General features: G+C 46.0%; 1 protein-coding gene across 10 annotated transcripts in view; it reads left to right on the forward strand.

Moving 5' to 3' along the window:
* Positions 1–13536, forward strand: part of SNX13 (sorting nexin 13) — a 598803-nt gene that overhangs the window by 336029 nt on the left and 249238 nt on the right. For all 10 annotated transcript variants that reach the window (XM_086941899.1, XM_086941902.1, XM_086941894.1 and 7 more), the window contains one exon: positions 2653–2785. In XM_086941899.1, the coding sequence (XP_086798025.1) occupies positions 2653–2785 (133 nt within the window). The remainder of the gene's footprint in view (positions 1–2652; positions 2786–13536) is intronic.

Genomic DNA, 13536 nt, shown 5'->3' on the forward strand with positions numbered 1-13536 from the left:
CAAATGGATTAAATGACAGGGAAGACCTCTACACCTGCATTTAGAGTCAAACTGTATGCCCATAAGACCTGTCCGGATAGTATAATACTCTACCCTGGTTATAGTTATTCTTTTTTACTGAAAAATACTTTGATAGAGTGGTGGCTCTTCTGTATCCTTTGAAACCTTTTTTAATCCTCTTATTTATTGAATATTAGGAATCAGTTGTTTTACCTAAGAATATTGCACTTTATACTGATAGTTTGCACAATCACTATTTTGCACTAGATATGCATTAGCAGGCACTGTTAAGGTGACAGGCCCACTTGGGCTCTATTTAGAATGTTTTTGAATTATTCAAACTAGTTGACAGGAGTGTAGCAAATCTGATATTTGTTTACCAGTTTATTACATCTAACGCTGTTTCTCTGGGAATTTGTATACAAAACTGTTTATACACAATAACAGAATTTATAGATGATACATGTGTGATTTCCTCACATAGACATATTTGGTTGTCATGTTTAGACTGGAATATCAACTTCATATTCTTATATTGTATAAATGTATATGTATCATGTGTATATGGTTTTAGGATGGAATTAACAGTTTTAACACTATCTACACCGATAAACAGTTTTTAACTCTATTTTTAGCATGTGTCTAGAAATAAGGAGATAACGGCGTTATTTCACACAGTATTTTTACCTTTTCTATGAATTAATATGATGTACTGTCACTTTAAATTGTCTGCGCTATGGCGAGCAGTTTGTCATGTGATCAAGCCTCCTTGGAGGCGAAACGCGTCATGGCGGCAGCGCTGGCATCAATTAAATAAACCACATCTGCACCAGCAATCTTTGGGTCGACTCTTCGTCACTTGGTAATTTGGCAGTTTGTTTTCTGTGGCGTGTGGTGATATATATATATATATATATATATCTCTCTCTCCCCCGCAGAGAAGAAGTAGAGCCGCAGAGAAACCGAATATTTGCCACATTACTTTGTTTTATTTTCATTCCCTTTTCTTTTTGAAAAAACTGCATTTATGCAAAGACGCGTTTCGTTCTTCCAAGAACTTCATCAGTTTACACACACAGTTTAGTTGGGAAGCCGATTTGCCACCACGTGTTTCTTTGATTTTAAAGGCTCAGTTTCTTTTGATGGCACGATCTTGGTTAGGTCACTTCCTTTTGCTGAGCATGTTGGTACTTGTAGTGCCCACGGCTTCCTCTTGTAATTTCTTCCGAAAGTTTTTTGACCCTCCAGTGGGTTGGTGTTTGTTAAATGCCATTAGTTTCATTTCTCCGGGCATTTTGAGGCAACAGGTTTCTCCAAGTCGGCCCCCTTGCATGGCCGCTTGAAACCATAACCGGGTCCTGTACCCAGGAGCACCGCATCCACCTTGGCCGCTTGGACGGAGACAACGCTGTGGTTCGAGTCGGGGATGATGGCGCTCTCATTGGCTGCGCAGTCTCTTTCGGCGGAACCAAGCCGATTAAATATTCCAAAAGCTCTCCCCCGCAGAGAAGAAGCAGAGCCGCACAGAAACCGAATATTTGCCACATTACTTTGTTTTATTTTCATTCCTTTTTCTTTTTGGAAAAACTGCATTTATGCAAAGACTTGTTTCGTTCTACCCAGAACTTCATCAGTTTACACACACAGTTTAGTTGGGAAGCCGATTTGCCACCACGTGTTTCTTTGATTTTAAAGGCTCAGTTTCTTTTGATGGCACGATCTTGGTTAGGTCACTTCCTTTTGCTGAGCATGTTGGTACTTGTAGTGCCCACGGCTTCCTCTTGTAATTTCTTCCATAAGTTTTTTGACCCTCCAGTGGGTTGGTGTTTGTTAAATGCCATTAGTTTCATTTCTCCGGGCATTTTGAGGCAACCGGTTTCTCCAAGTCGGCCCCCTTGCATGGCCGCTTGAAACCATAACCGGGTCCTGTACCCAGGAGCACCGCATCCACCTTGGCCGCTTGGACGGAGACACCGCTGTGGTTCGAGTCGGGGATGATGGCGCTCTCATTGGCTGCGCAGTCTCTTTCGGCGGAACCAAGCCGATTAAATATTCCAAAAGCTCTCCCCCGCAGAGAAGAAGTAGAGCCGCACAGAAACCGAATATTTGCCACATTACTTCGTTTTATTTTCATTCCCTTTTCTTTTTGGAAAAACGGCATTTATGCAAAGACGCGTTTCGTTCTACCCAGAACTTCATCAGTTTACACACACAGTTTACATAAATGAATGTGGGGCACATATATAATTGTGTTTCCGGGGTCCCGCGCATGGGCAGGAATATACTAGTGTTTATGACTTTGATGAGGATACCCCTGGAAGAGAACTAGGATTACAGGTAAGTAACTAATCCATCTGTGGTGTGAATTCAAAGGATGATGTGCTTGAATGTTTGCACTGGATAACCCTTTCTCCCACACTTTACAATTAATGCTTTGAGAGAAGAGGTAGAAGCTGTAATTTCAAACGCTAGTAGTCCCAATTGATTGTATATTCTTTGATGCAAAAAAAAACTAATCTTTTTTTGGGATAAATGATCAGAGATTGAAGATTTCCGATGTGAGTTCACTACGTAGAGCACTGTTTTTGAATGAGTAATTATTTGTCAGATTCTGCTAAATGCATTTCAAGTGTTTTCTTTGTCTTCACTAAGGTATATGATATAATGTTGCGGGACGAACAATTCTACCCGTCATTCAAACGCCATCATCTCTATATCCGAATGCTTGCTGAGCTTGACATGTTGAAGGAGCCAAGCTTTAGAGGGTCAGATGATGGCGATGGAGGTAAGATTAATGTGTGTGCATCTTACAGTTATTAATGTGGGAAATATCCTGCCTGTGGGTTGGTTTGACCACTACTTAATTACATTTTGGGTATTTAACCCCAGGATGAACATTTAACTACCAGTGTGGTAAAGAACTATCAAAGTAGGGACTGGAATGGACTTATGAAAAAGGCAACAATATCCCCTGCATTACTTGCCAACCGGTCCTTTGATGCGGACAAACAGGTGGAAGAGAACTTTATGGGTTTTTGCAAACAGATAAGCAAAAGACTTGATCAGGTAGTCACTCTAAAAAAAAAAAAAAATAACAGGCAGACTTTCAGCCCTATGGTATAATACAAAATTGAGAAATTTGAAAAAGGGCTGCAAGCAAGCAGTGGAGAAAGACATATGCAGATGAAGATAAAACCATTCGGAAGGTTACAATAGATAACTATAAAAAGAAATTTCCACTGCAAAAGCAGAGTATTTTGCAGATATTATTTTGAAGGCACCTAATAGCACTAGAAGTATTTTCAAAATAGTGCACAATATTGCCATCCAGACTGTACAAAAAATAAAATTAATCCTACACAAGATCTTTGTGACAGTCTAGCAAATTTTATTGAGGATAAGATTAGTAAAATCATTGACAGGCTGAAAGTGGGCAAAACGGTTAATGAAGAAGTTAATAGTGGTATGGCCAGGAGGTCACTACAAAATCAGAAGGAGCGGTGGGTAGGTGCGGTCAACTTGGGCTTGCTGGATCCCTTCGACATACCTTCTGAGGAGAACTGTAACAAAGTAGCTCTAAGCGTCTTCTCAGGCTCTCCTATGGACCCACCACCACATAAGATATGAAAAGAACTAGGCTCAGGACTCTTCCCTGTACTCAGACTCAACTGCAGTCAATCCCTGAGCAGTGGGCTGGTACCGACTTGCTGGAAGCAAGCAATATTAACTCCACGTTTGAAAAGAATCACGCTTGATCCAGCATATCCAAAAAGCTACAGACCCATTTCTCTTCTACCCTATCTTGTGAATTATGCAGATGATACACAACTTATCCTGTCACTGGAGGGAGATCAATCTGTATCATTAGAAAATGTCCATGCTTGTATGCAGGATACTGTACAATGGTTAAAAAATATTTCCTTGCAATATAATGGCGACAAGACCGAGATCGTATGCTGTACAGTTGGAAAAGTTTAATTGCTACTCCCATCTGGTTTCTGGCCTATTCCTATGGTTACACCACTGGTACCCTCTGAGAAGGTGTATAACCTGGGAGTTAGTTTCAATGACAAGTTGAGTCTAGAAACTCAAGTAATTAAAACAGTCTGGAGCAGCTTCTTTCTTATTAGAGTGCTTCAGAAGATTCTTCTGATGTTACCAACACAGGCCAGACACTGATAGTAAGGCATGTTATTCTGAGCCGGCTGGATAGTTTTAATGCTTTGCTGCTGGAGTTTCCAAGGTATTTGATTGGAAGACTCCAGAGAATCCAGATAATGGCGGCCAAGCTAGCCCTAATGAGACCACGACGTTCATCAGCCTCTCAGGCTCTTATAGAGCTCCACTGGCTTCCAGTATCACAGAGTATACAATTCAAGTTGCTCTCTATTGTTTTTAAAGCTCTGCACAGCCTTGGGCCTAAACCGTTGCAGAATAAATGTGAATGGTATGTTCCCATCGGTAGTTTTTGTTCTTCTTCAGCCAAATTGGTGAAAGTGCCCAGGTTCAGAAGAACTAAATCGGGAGGAAGGGCCTTTTAGCAATGCAGCGGCGCGGCTCTGGAATAAACTTCCAGCTGACCTTTGACAGATGGAAGATCTGCTACAATTTGGAAGAAAATAAAGACCTGGTTTTATCCCAGAGTATAATTCTAGTCCTTCTCCTAATCTTAGCGAATTACTATCTTCCTTATAGCATCAATGTTCGGCAGGGCACACGTATCCCCGGCACCAGGATGCCCGTATGGTTATAGTACGCTTTACAAGTCTTGATAACATTAACATTATGTTAATGCTGAACGCCACAAACTGGCCTCTGTTTGCAAATTTTGTTTTTGAAAACCTGTTGTGTCCTTTTGCACTTTTGAGTGCAATTGTCTCCAAGTAGAACTTTCAGGAAAGAGGGCAATAAAACTGCCATTTTGGAGGTCACATGCTCTTTTTTTGCAAGTCAAGTGCAAAAAAGAAAAGGGAAGCTAAAAGTATCAGCATCTGGTAATGAAACTGCAAAGATTGTATGCTATGAATTCACTTAGACGATTTCCTAGTTGTGCAATGACAGCGACCTTCAGATTAATAAAATGAAAGCTGTGCCAGTCTCCCAGGTGCAACTCTACAGCAAAGAAATTCCTGGGAAGTCTCTCCGTTACCCATTCTAGAACCATACCATGGACATCAGCTAGGTCTTTGTATTAAAGGTTAACTTGATCAATAAATATTGTACTTGAATTGCGGTGGCCTACTGAGTATGTCTGCCTTCACATTAATCTCCCCTGCTATGTAAAAATGTCAACCCCCTTTCAATTTTTTTGCTGAGCAGATAAGAGAGAGTACATCCTTGTTCTGTCAAGAACATTGTTCGGTGACCATGTCGACCATAAGGACTTTGATTTCACTTATAATAGTTTGAACTGGACTGAGCATATGATTTCAAACGTATTTTGACGATGTGTGAACTTCAAGCATTACCACATAGAGGATATGGTCTAGTTGTGTTGTAGAACATTCTTAACAGCTTCAGGAATATGACTACTTTAACAGGACTTTTTTCTGAACTTTTTGTGGTCAAAATAAATTTTTTTATGTACAACTTGACATGTCCAGTGTTAGTCTCATTTTTATGGTTTTTGTTGAAATATGCTCCCCTTGGAAGTGTTTTTGTATTATATAAGCCAGAAGGGGTTACTGGATTTGAGCTGAACGCAGGATTAAATACATACGTCTTTTGGTGTTTGCTACATAAAGGGATGTCTTTCTGCCCTCCACCGGCCATGCTAATGATTGATGCATCCTGTCGAAATGCTTATCTAGAGAAACTGAAGAGCAGGGCTCCTTGGACTCCAGAGGAGCAGGCACTTCACATTAGCCTGCTCGAACTAAAGGCAGCTCACGGTCAGATCTTGACAGACAGTAAGACTGCTATATGGTATCTGTCAACAACCAGTGTGGAGTGGGGTCTCATCTTCTATGTCGAGCGGCATTGAGGAACTGCGTGCTAGCTTGGGATTGGGTCAGTCGTCAACCATCTGCCTAGCTGTCTGAGCCCTAGAGTCAACAACTGGAGTTTCTGTAATCTTATCCATCATAAGTAAGGTCACCATCCCAAGGTAGTCTGAAAAGTACTTGCTCTTTGGGGGACTCCTCAGGCTCCACTCAGGTGGACATGTGTGCCGCTCTCCGCAATGCTGATTGCCGACAGTTCCGTGCCCTCCAATATCCATTGTGGGGAGCCTTTCAGAATGCATGTCAATGTTGATATGATTCTGTCTGCGCTTCGCCCCTTTAACACATCTGTTTATTTGCCACATGGTGTGCTGAGCTGGATGTAAATCCCTTGAGGGTTCACCTTTCCAAGATCCTCAGATTTGCACTCATGCTGGCATAGCAGTGCTTTGGACATCATCAGGGGGTACATTGCAACGTTATGAGATTTTCTCTTCCTCCCATAGCTGCTATCCCACTTAATGTCAGTAATGAGGTTTCTGAACAGATTGACAAATATGTTTCTATTTTTGCCGTGCCCCACAAGGATCCTAATTTTGCTTTGACTGTTTTGATGGGTCCACCTTTGGAGCCCTTCACAGTTTTCAGCTGTGTTTATTAACACTTAAACCTGTTTTTCTTATTGCAGTTACCTTGGCTAGGTGTCAGTGAGTTGAAGGCACTGAGCACCTGGCTGCCGTAAATGTGCTTCTTTCCAGACAAAATTCTCCTCAGGACTAAAGCAGCTGTCTTTCCCAAGATGGTGAGCCCATTTCATCCAGCACAATCAATTGCCCCTCCTACTTTTTACCCTCCACCCCATCCCACTAAGAAGGAGGAGGAGGAGGAGGAGGAGGAGGATGAGAATATGCACCTGCTGGACAAACAGGAAGGGATTGAACTACTTCATTATTTGTTACATTGTGTGTGTAGCGTACAACTCACCCAGGAGGGTGTGAGGATTGAGTCAAGGTCAGGGCTAGGTGAAGAGGCAGGTCTTCCGTTTCTTGCAGAATTCCAGAACTGTTGAGGCTACTTTGATGTGTAGGAGCACGCCATTCCAGGCTTAAGAGCAAGGTAGAAGACAACCACTGGATCAGGTACTACATGTTTGGAGAGGGTGGACCAGGAGTCCGGCTGAGTGGAGGTGTCTGGTAGTTTGTGTAAGTTTATGTGGTTGTTGAGTTATATGGGCAAATATTGTTTAAGGCTTTAGGTGTACATGAGGAGTTTGAAGTGTGCTCATTTGTGGAATGTGAGCTTGTGGAGATCTTTGAGGTGTGGGGTGGGAGATTGAGGGTGATTTTGGTGGCTGAGTTTTTAAATGGTCTGGAGTACTTTCGTCAGTTAAGTATTGATTCCAGCATAGAGTGTGTTGCTGTAGTCCAGCTTGCTGGTGATGAGGGCTACAGTTCTGCGAGTGTTGATGGGGAGCCATTTGAAGAATTTCTTGAGCATCTTGAGTGTATGGAAGCAGGAGACAGAGGCTATGTTCACTCTATCATGGTGAGTTGATTGTCGATTCCTATTCAGAGGTTCTTTGCATGGGTTGCCGGAAAGGGTGTGGGTCAGAATTCAGCAGGCCACAAGATATAGTCCCTGAGCGAGGTGTCTTTGCCAAAGCTTACTTCTTCCGTCTTGCCTGTGTTGAGCTTGTGGCAGTTGTTTTTCATTTATCTGGCACTTTTGCTCATGCAGGCAGAGCATTTGGTCTGGGTGTTTGGTATCTTGTCGGAGAGGCAAGAGTATGAGCACAGTGTTGTCAGCAAAGGATATGTAGTTGATTCCGTGGGCACAGATTATGCTGGCGAGTGGGGTCAGGGAGGCGTTGAACAGATTGGGGCTGAGTGAGGATCCTTGTTGAACTCCAAAGATGGGGTTGATGACATCCGAGGTGAAGGTGGCCAGGCTGAACAGCTGGGTGTAGCCTGTCAGGAAGGAGCAAATTTAGCCAAGTGCTGGAACTTGGATTCCTGCTTTTTGCAGTTGTTTGATAAAGATGGGATGGAAGACGGTGTTGACGACTGAGGAAAGATCCAGTGGGATAAGTGCACGCAATGACACCTCTGTCCATGATCTCCTGGATGTCTGTTGCAGCAAAAAAGGCAGTCTTTGTATTGTGGTCGGACCTGAATCCAGATAAGATGGTGGTTGTCAGTGAAGAGGATGGCTTGGCGTTTATTATCTTTTGCATGACTTTTACCAAGTATGGTAACGGATATAGGCCAATAGTTGGCTAGCGCCTTCGGATCGGCTGGGAGTTTGGGGAGGGGGAAATACAGCAACGTTTCAAGTTTATTTAGTGTTTTCAGCTGTCCGCCTTACAATAATTAGATTTATGATTTAAAAACAGAGTACAGAAATCTCACTTCTTTAAAACACATACAGTGCAATCAACTGAGCAACCCAATCACATTCATGTACTGTATTCCATACCTTTCAAGAAGGGACAATCTGATGACCACCTAAACACTACGTTCCATACCATTCTGATGAAAGCCATTCATCTGATGTATAAAAAGTGCAAGTGCAGGGAACACATGCATATACCATACAATTAACGAACAATATAATGGCAATTGGAGCTATATTCCATTCCAGTGCAAACAATCACCAAATTCATCAGATGTTAAAAAAATATATATATACAAATGTATGCAAATTTAAAAACTTAAATGGTTCAATCGGATTCTTACTTCCTAACAGATAAACTATTTGAGCGCTAAGTTCAACAGTAAAAACAATCAATTAACTTAACTGAACGCATAAACTGTACCATCAGTCTAGTGGTTTAATACCATTCAAGCACCCAAACAACTGTCCAATAAAAATAATCAGTTAATTTATCAACTGTTTCCGGGTGGGATGCAAGAAAACATTTGGAGGGCATATGATAAGCAAAAGTTTCACAGTGCATTATGAAGCATGCTTATATGTGCCCCAGTATGATGAGGACAAGTGAAATGAGGATCTTCAGTGGGATTAACACTTCATCTGATATTGGCCTTGTATCTCTTCCAGCTCCTGCTACAGAGGGAACTACTACTATGCTGTTGTCATGCGCTGGGCAGCTGAAGTAGTAGACTTACAACTGCCAACCATGGAAGTTCAAATTAATGTATTAACCGAAGTATTGCACCCTGATCAGTCTCCCACTGAGCCACTGTTCGCCTTAAACAACGCACTTCCAGACACACTTTTGGGTACATGGGCCAAGCCTTGTTCAGAACCACTGGTTAATAGACATCGCCCTGCACCTAGTGACCCCGTCTTCCTCACACAACATTCCACTTCGGAGAGCATGGTAGTCCACACTTGCAGGATCAATCCAAATGCTTTCCCTACCACTCTACCAATTAGAATTCAAAACTGACTTTTGGCAAAAGGATAATCTCTTCAAAGAGCCTTGCTTTTAGAGAAGTCTGTGCCTGCTGCCTCTTTGGCCGCTATTCCATGGTGTTTGAGATACTGTGGCTCCGATTTTACAAGCTAGTCCAGACGACTTTCAAGCGTCTCGCACAGGCTATCTAGGACTGGACACAACTGATTGCTTGGGATGTGCCATGAGCACCAGTGTGGCTCTCTGCCACCAAGCCTGGATGAGATCCAAAGGTTTCTCCGGGGATGATCAGGCATCTTTAATAGACATGCCATTCGACTTATCACATTATTATTATTATTATTTATAGAGCGCATAGCTACCGAAGGCATCCCAGCGCTAGCAGCGACAACATACTGGCAGGCTAGCAGGTTTAATGGGTAGGGTTTTGGAAAAGCCAGGTCTTGAGAAAGTTCTGGAAAGCAAAATGATGGGTCACTGAGCGAAGAGGAAGAGCATTCCACAATTTAGCAACATTATAAGAAAAGAAACGAACACCAGATCTTACCCTTTTTATTCTAGGGACTGATACTAGGCCTCGGTTAGTCGATCGTAAGCATCAATTAGAACAATAAGAGGAGATGAGGGTATAATTGATTGAGGGTCCTTTCCCCCAAAAACACTTGTGGCCTATGCACAGAGATTTGAATTTTATTCTCTCCATCATTGGCAACCAATGTAAGGTATTCAATGCAGGCTTGACAGATTGGCTGTTAGGAATTTTTTTTTTTCACAACTGCTTTTATTAAAAGTTTAGGCATAGCATATGTACAGTTCTCCACAATCAGGAGGACACTGTCAACGGCAAACATGTAGCAGGATGTATATATAGCCTAAACTCTTGAATCACCCCCCCTTCCAAACCCCCGTACCTTGCTAACTACCCCAAAAGACAAGCCCGCAGCGCCACCCTAGAAGCGCCTCCGGCCCACAGAAAGCGGCCCAGTACTGAATTCACGCGACGGAACCACTGTGGGTCGATCCTATACGGATGGTTCTGCAATTGGTATAGGAGCCGTGGGAGTGAGACCATCTTGAAGATTGCAGACCTGCCATAGATATTAAGGGGCATGCGAGACCAGGTTTTGATGTCCGATTGGACTCTGTCCCACACCGGCAGCACGTTGCGCTCCCATGCAATTGCGGCAGACTCAGACAGGAAGACTCCCAAGTATTTTAGACCACCGACCGCCACCTGTAGGGCCGAAGCCCAGGGGTACGTCTCTAACTCTCCACCCAGCACCCACAGGGTCGATTTGCACGGGTTGAGGAAGAGTCCCGACACTTCATCAAAGACATGCATTATTTCCAATATTCGAGGGCCAGAGCGGTGAAGGTCAGTCATAAAGAAAAGGACATCGTCCGCATATAGCGCGATTCTGTCCGAGAGTTCCGCCCCCCATACAAAGCCACGATACTGTGCATCGATGCGCACCCATGTGGCCAATGGTTCCACGGCCAGTGCGAAGAGATAGGGGGATAGGGGGCATCCCTGTCGGGTCCCCCTGGCAATTGGGAACTTCTCCGAAATCGCCCCGGAGATGCGCACCGAAGCGGTGATGTCCGTGTATAGCAGCCTAACATATGAGATGAACACCGGGCCCAGGTTGAGACGCGGCAAGAGGGCGAAGAGGTAAGTCCAGCTGACCGAATCGAACGCCCTGTCAATGTCTGCCAGCAACAGCGCTGCCCGATCCCCAGTCGCCCCCACAGCGTCCACCGCCGCCTGTGCACGCCTGATGTTGTGTCGCGTCGCCCAATGCGGCATGAAGCCCGCCTGATCCGGGTGGACTAGTTCTGCGACATATGTGAGAAGACGGTTTGCCAGCGCCTTGGCCAGTAATTTGGCTTCGAAGTTGAGCAAGGATATGGGACGATATGACTCATGTCGATCGGGGGGCCTACCCGGCTTCTGGAAAACCACAATTTCCGCCTGACGCCAGTCCGACGGCAAGCTACCACGCTCCCGCGCTACTTCCAACGCCCGCCTATAGTGCGGCCCAAGCTGCAGGTGGAATTTCTTGTAGAATTCACTGGGGAACCCACTCGGTCCCAGCGCTTTACCCACGTTGAGTTGGCCCAGCGCATCCCCCAGTTCCTCCGCCGTCAAGGGGAGGTCCAAGGCTTTCCTGGCCTCGTCTGATATCGCACGGGGGGGAAGGTCAGCAATGAACTTATCAATTGCATCCGGTGGGAGACTGTCCCGGGGAGCATACAGCTCTGCATAGTAGTTGGCAAAGCTCGCCGCAAGAGTCGCAGGGTCCGTTATGGCGGTTCCCTCCCTGTCAGTGAGGCCTGGTAAAGTGATCGGTTACAGCGTTTGTTGACACAGCCTACGGAGCATGGTGCAGGACTTATCGCCCCACTGGTACACCCTGCTCCACGTGGCCAGCCACGCTTGTCTAGCCTCGTCCATTAAGACCGAGGCGTAGGATTGCTGCGCTTACAGGAGCAGCCGTAGCGCCATTTCGTCCCCTTCCCCCCCGACACCGTCTCTCCAACACCTCCACCCGCTCCGCAGCTGCGACAATGGCCTCCCGTCGAGTACGACGGGCAGCAGCACACCAAGCAATGTCAATGCTTCTCAGAGTGGGCTTTATGGCCTCCCAGACCTTCACTCCATCAACCCCCTCCGCTAGATTCTCCTGCCAATAGTGGGCAATCGCGCTGCGCATATGCTGTGTGTAGTCTGCCTGCTGGAGATGCCACGAGGACATCCGACACCGAAATGGCCGGCACGTCTTGCGCAATTCAATCCGTATCGCGACAGGGGAGTGGTCAGACAGCCCCCGAGGCTGAATTGCAGCCCGTTTCACCCTGTCGAGGAAAGCCCCCGGTACAAACACACAGTCCAACCGTGAGAAGGAGCCATGTACAGCAGACACATACGTGTACTCACGCGTCCTGGCATGCAAGTGTCTCCAGGCATCCACCCAGCCCAACCCATCGATCATCGCCTTCAGCCGTGTAGGGGAGGCCGCCGCCGCGACCCCCTGTGACCTCTGTCGATCCAGGCACACATCCACAACATCGTTCCAGTCACCACCTATCACGGCCAAGGAGTCTGGGATCTCGGCCCACAATTCAAACAGTCTCTCTGCCAATTACCATTGTAGAGGGGGGGGGGGGGGGGCATACACACTGCCAAACACCACCGCCTCCGCACCAATCATGCCTTTCACAAATACATACCGACCCTGGGGATCAAGCCAGTGACGTTCGTGGGTATACGACAGCCTCCGGTGGATAAGAATGGCCACCCCTCTCGAGCCCCTGGAAAACCCTGCATGAAATACTTGGTGGAAACCAAATCGCTGTAAACTCAGTGCCTTTGTACCCAGCATATGCGTTTCTTGGAGTAGCATCACATCGGCTGAGTCTCTCTTACCCCAGCGCAAAACTGCCCACGCTTGATTTTGTCCAACATCCCCCTGACATTCCAACTCAATATTCGCATAGACTCACCAGCGAGTTCCTGCCCTGAAATGTCAACCATTGTCCCGATGGAAAAGTCTGAGGCCCCCAGGACCTGGCCCCGGCACCCAATACCATATAAGTCAATGCAGCAGAAATCACGTGCACCCCCTTCAAAACACCCACTACCCCCCGTTTCCACCCACCAACCCTGCCCCCCCAACAACCCAACTCCAATTCCCCACCCCTATACCTCATGAAACACTGAAGTACCTGTCGCGGCATGGGGAGCTTCAGGCCCAAAACAGAGCGCCCAAAGCCCACCATACCAATGGATCCCAACTACTCCCCCCAACTAACAGGACCTTCCCTCAGGGCCACCCCCCAACCGTGGGAGGATTAGGCCGCCCTACAGGTTAGTACCCCGAACCCCATTGTACCACAATGTTCGGACCACAAGAAGAACGAGGCAGTCAGACGCCTCCCGGATTATGTCCCTTGAGCCATACCAAGGTCCAGGTCACACTGCACCAGCTGCCGTCCGCTCTACCACTGGAGCCTCCACACTAGGCCCTCCGTGGAGTCCACCAGTGGACAGGGGTTAAGTAATGAAGGCTTAATTCACACGGTGCTTAGTTCTCTTTCCCCGATTGGTCAGTGTCTGGTTGCGTCCCATCCAGAAGGCCATCACGGGACAGGGAGCGTCGTCGTGAACAGGATTTCCGATGTTGTTTGCCCTTGCCGGTGGAGTCGCCCCTCTCC

The sequence above is a fragment of the Lissotriton vulgaris genome, chromosome 10, assembly GCF_964263255.1.
Source record: "Lissotriton vulgaris chromosome 10, aLisVul1.2, whole genome shotgun sequence".
Lineage (NCBI taxonomy): Eukaryota > Metazoa > Chordata > Amphibia > Caudata > Salamandridae > Lissotriton > Lissotriton vulgaris.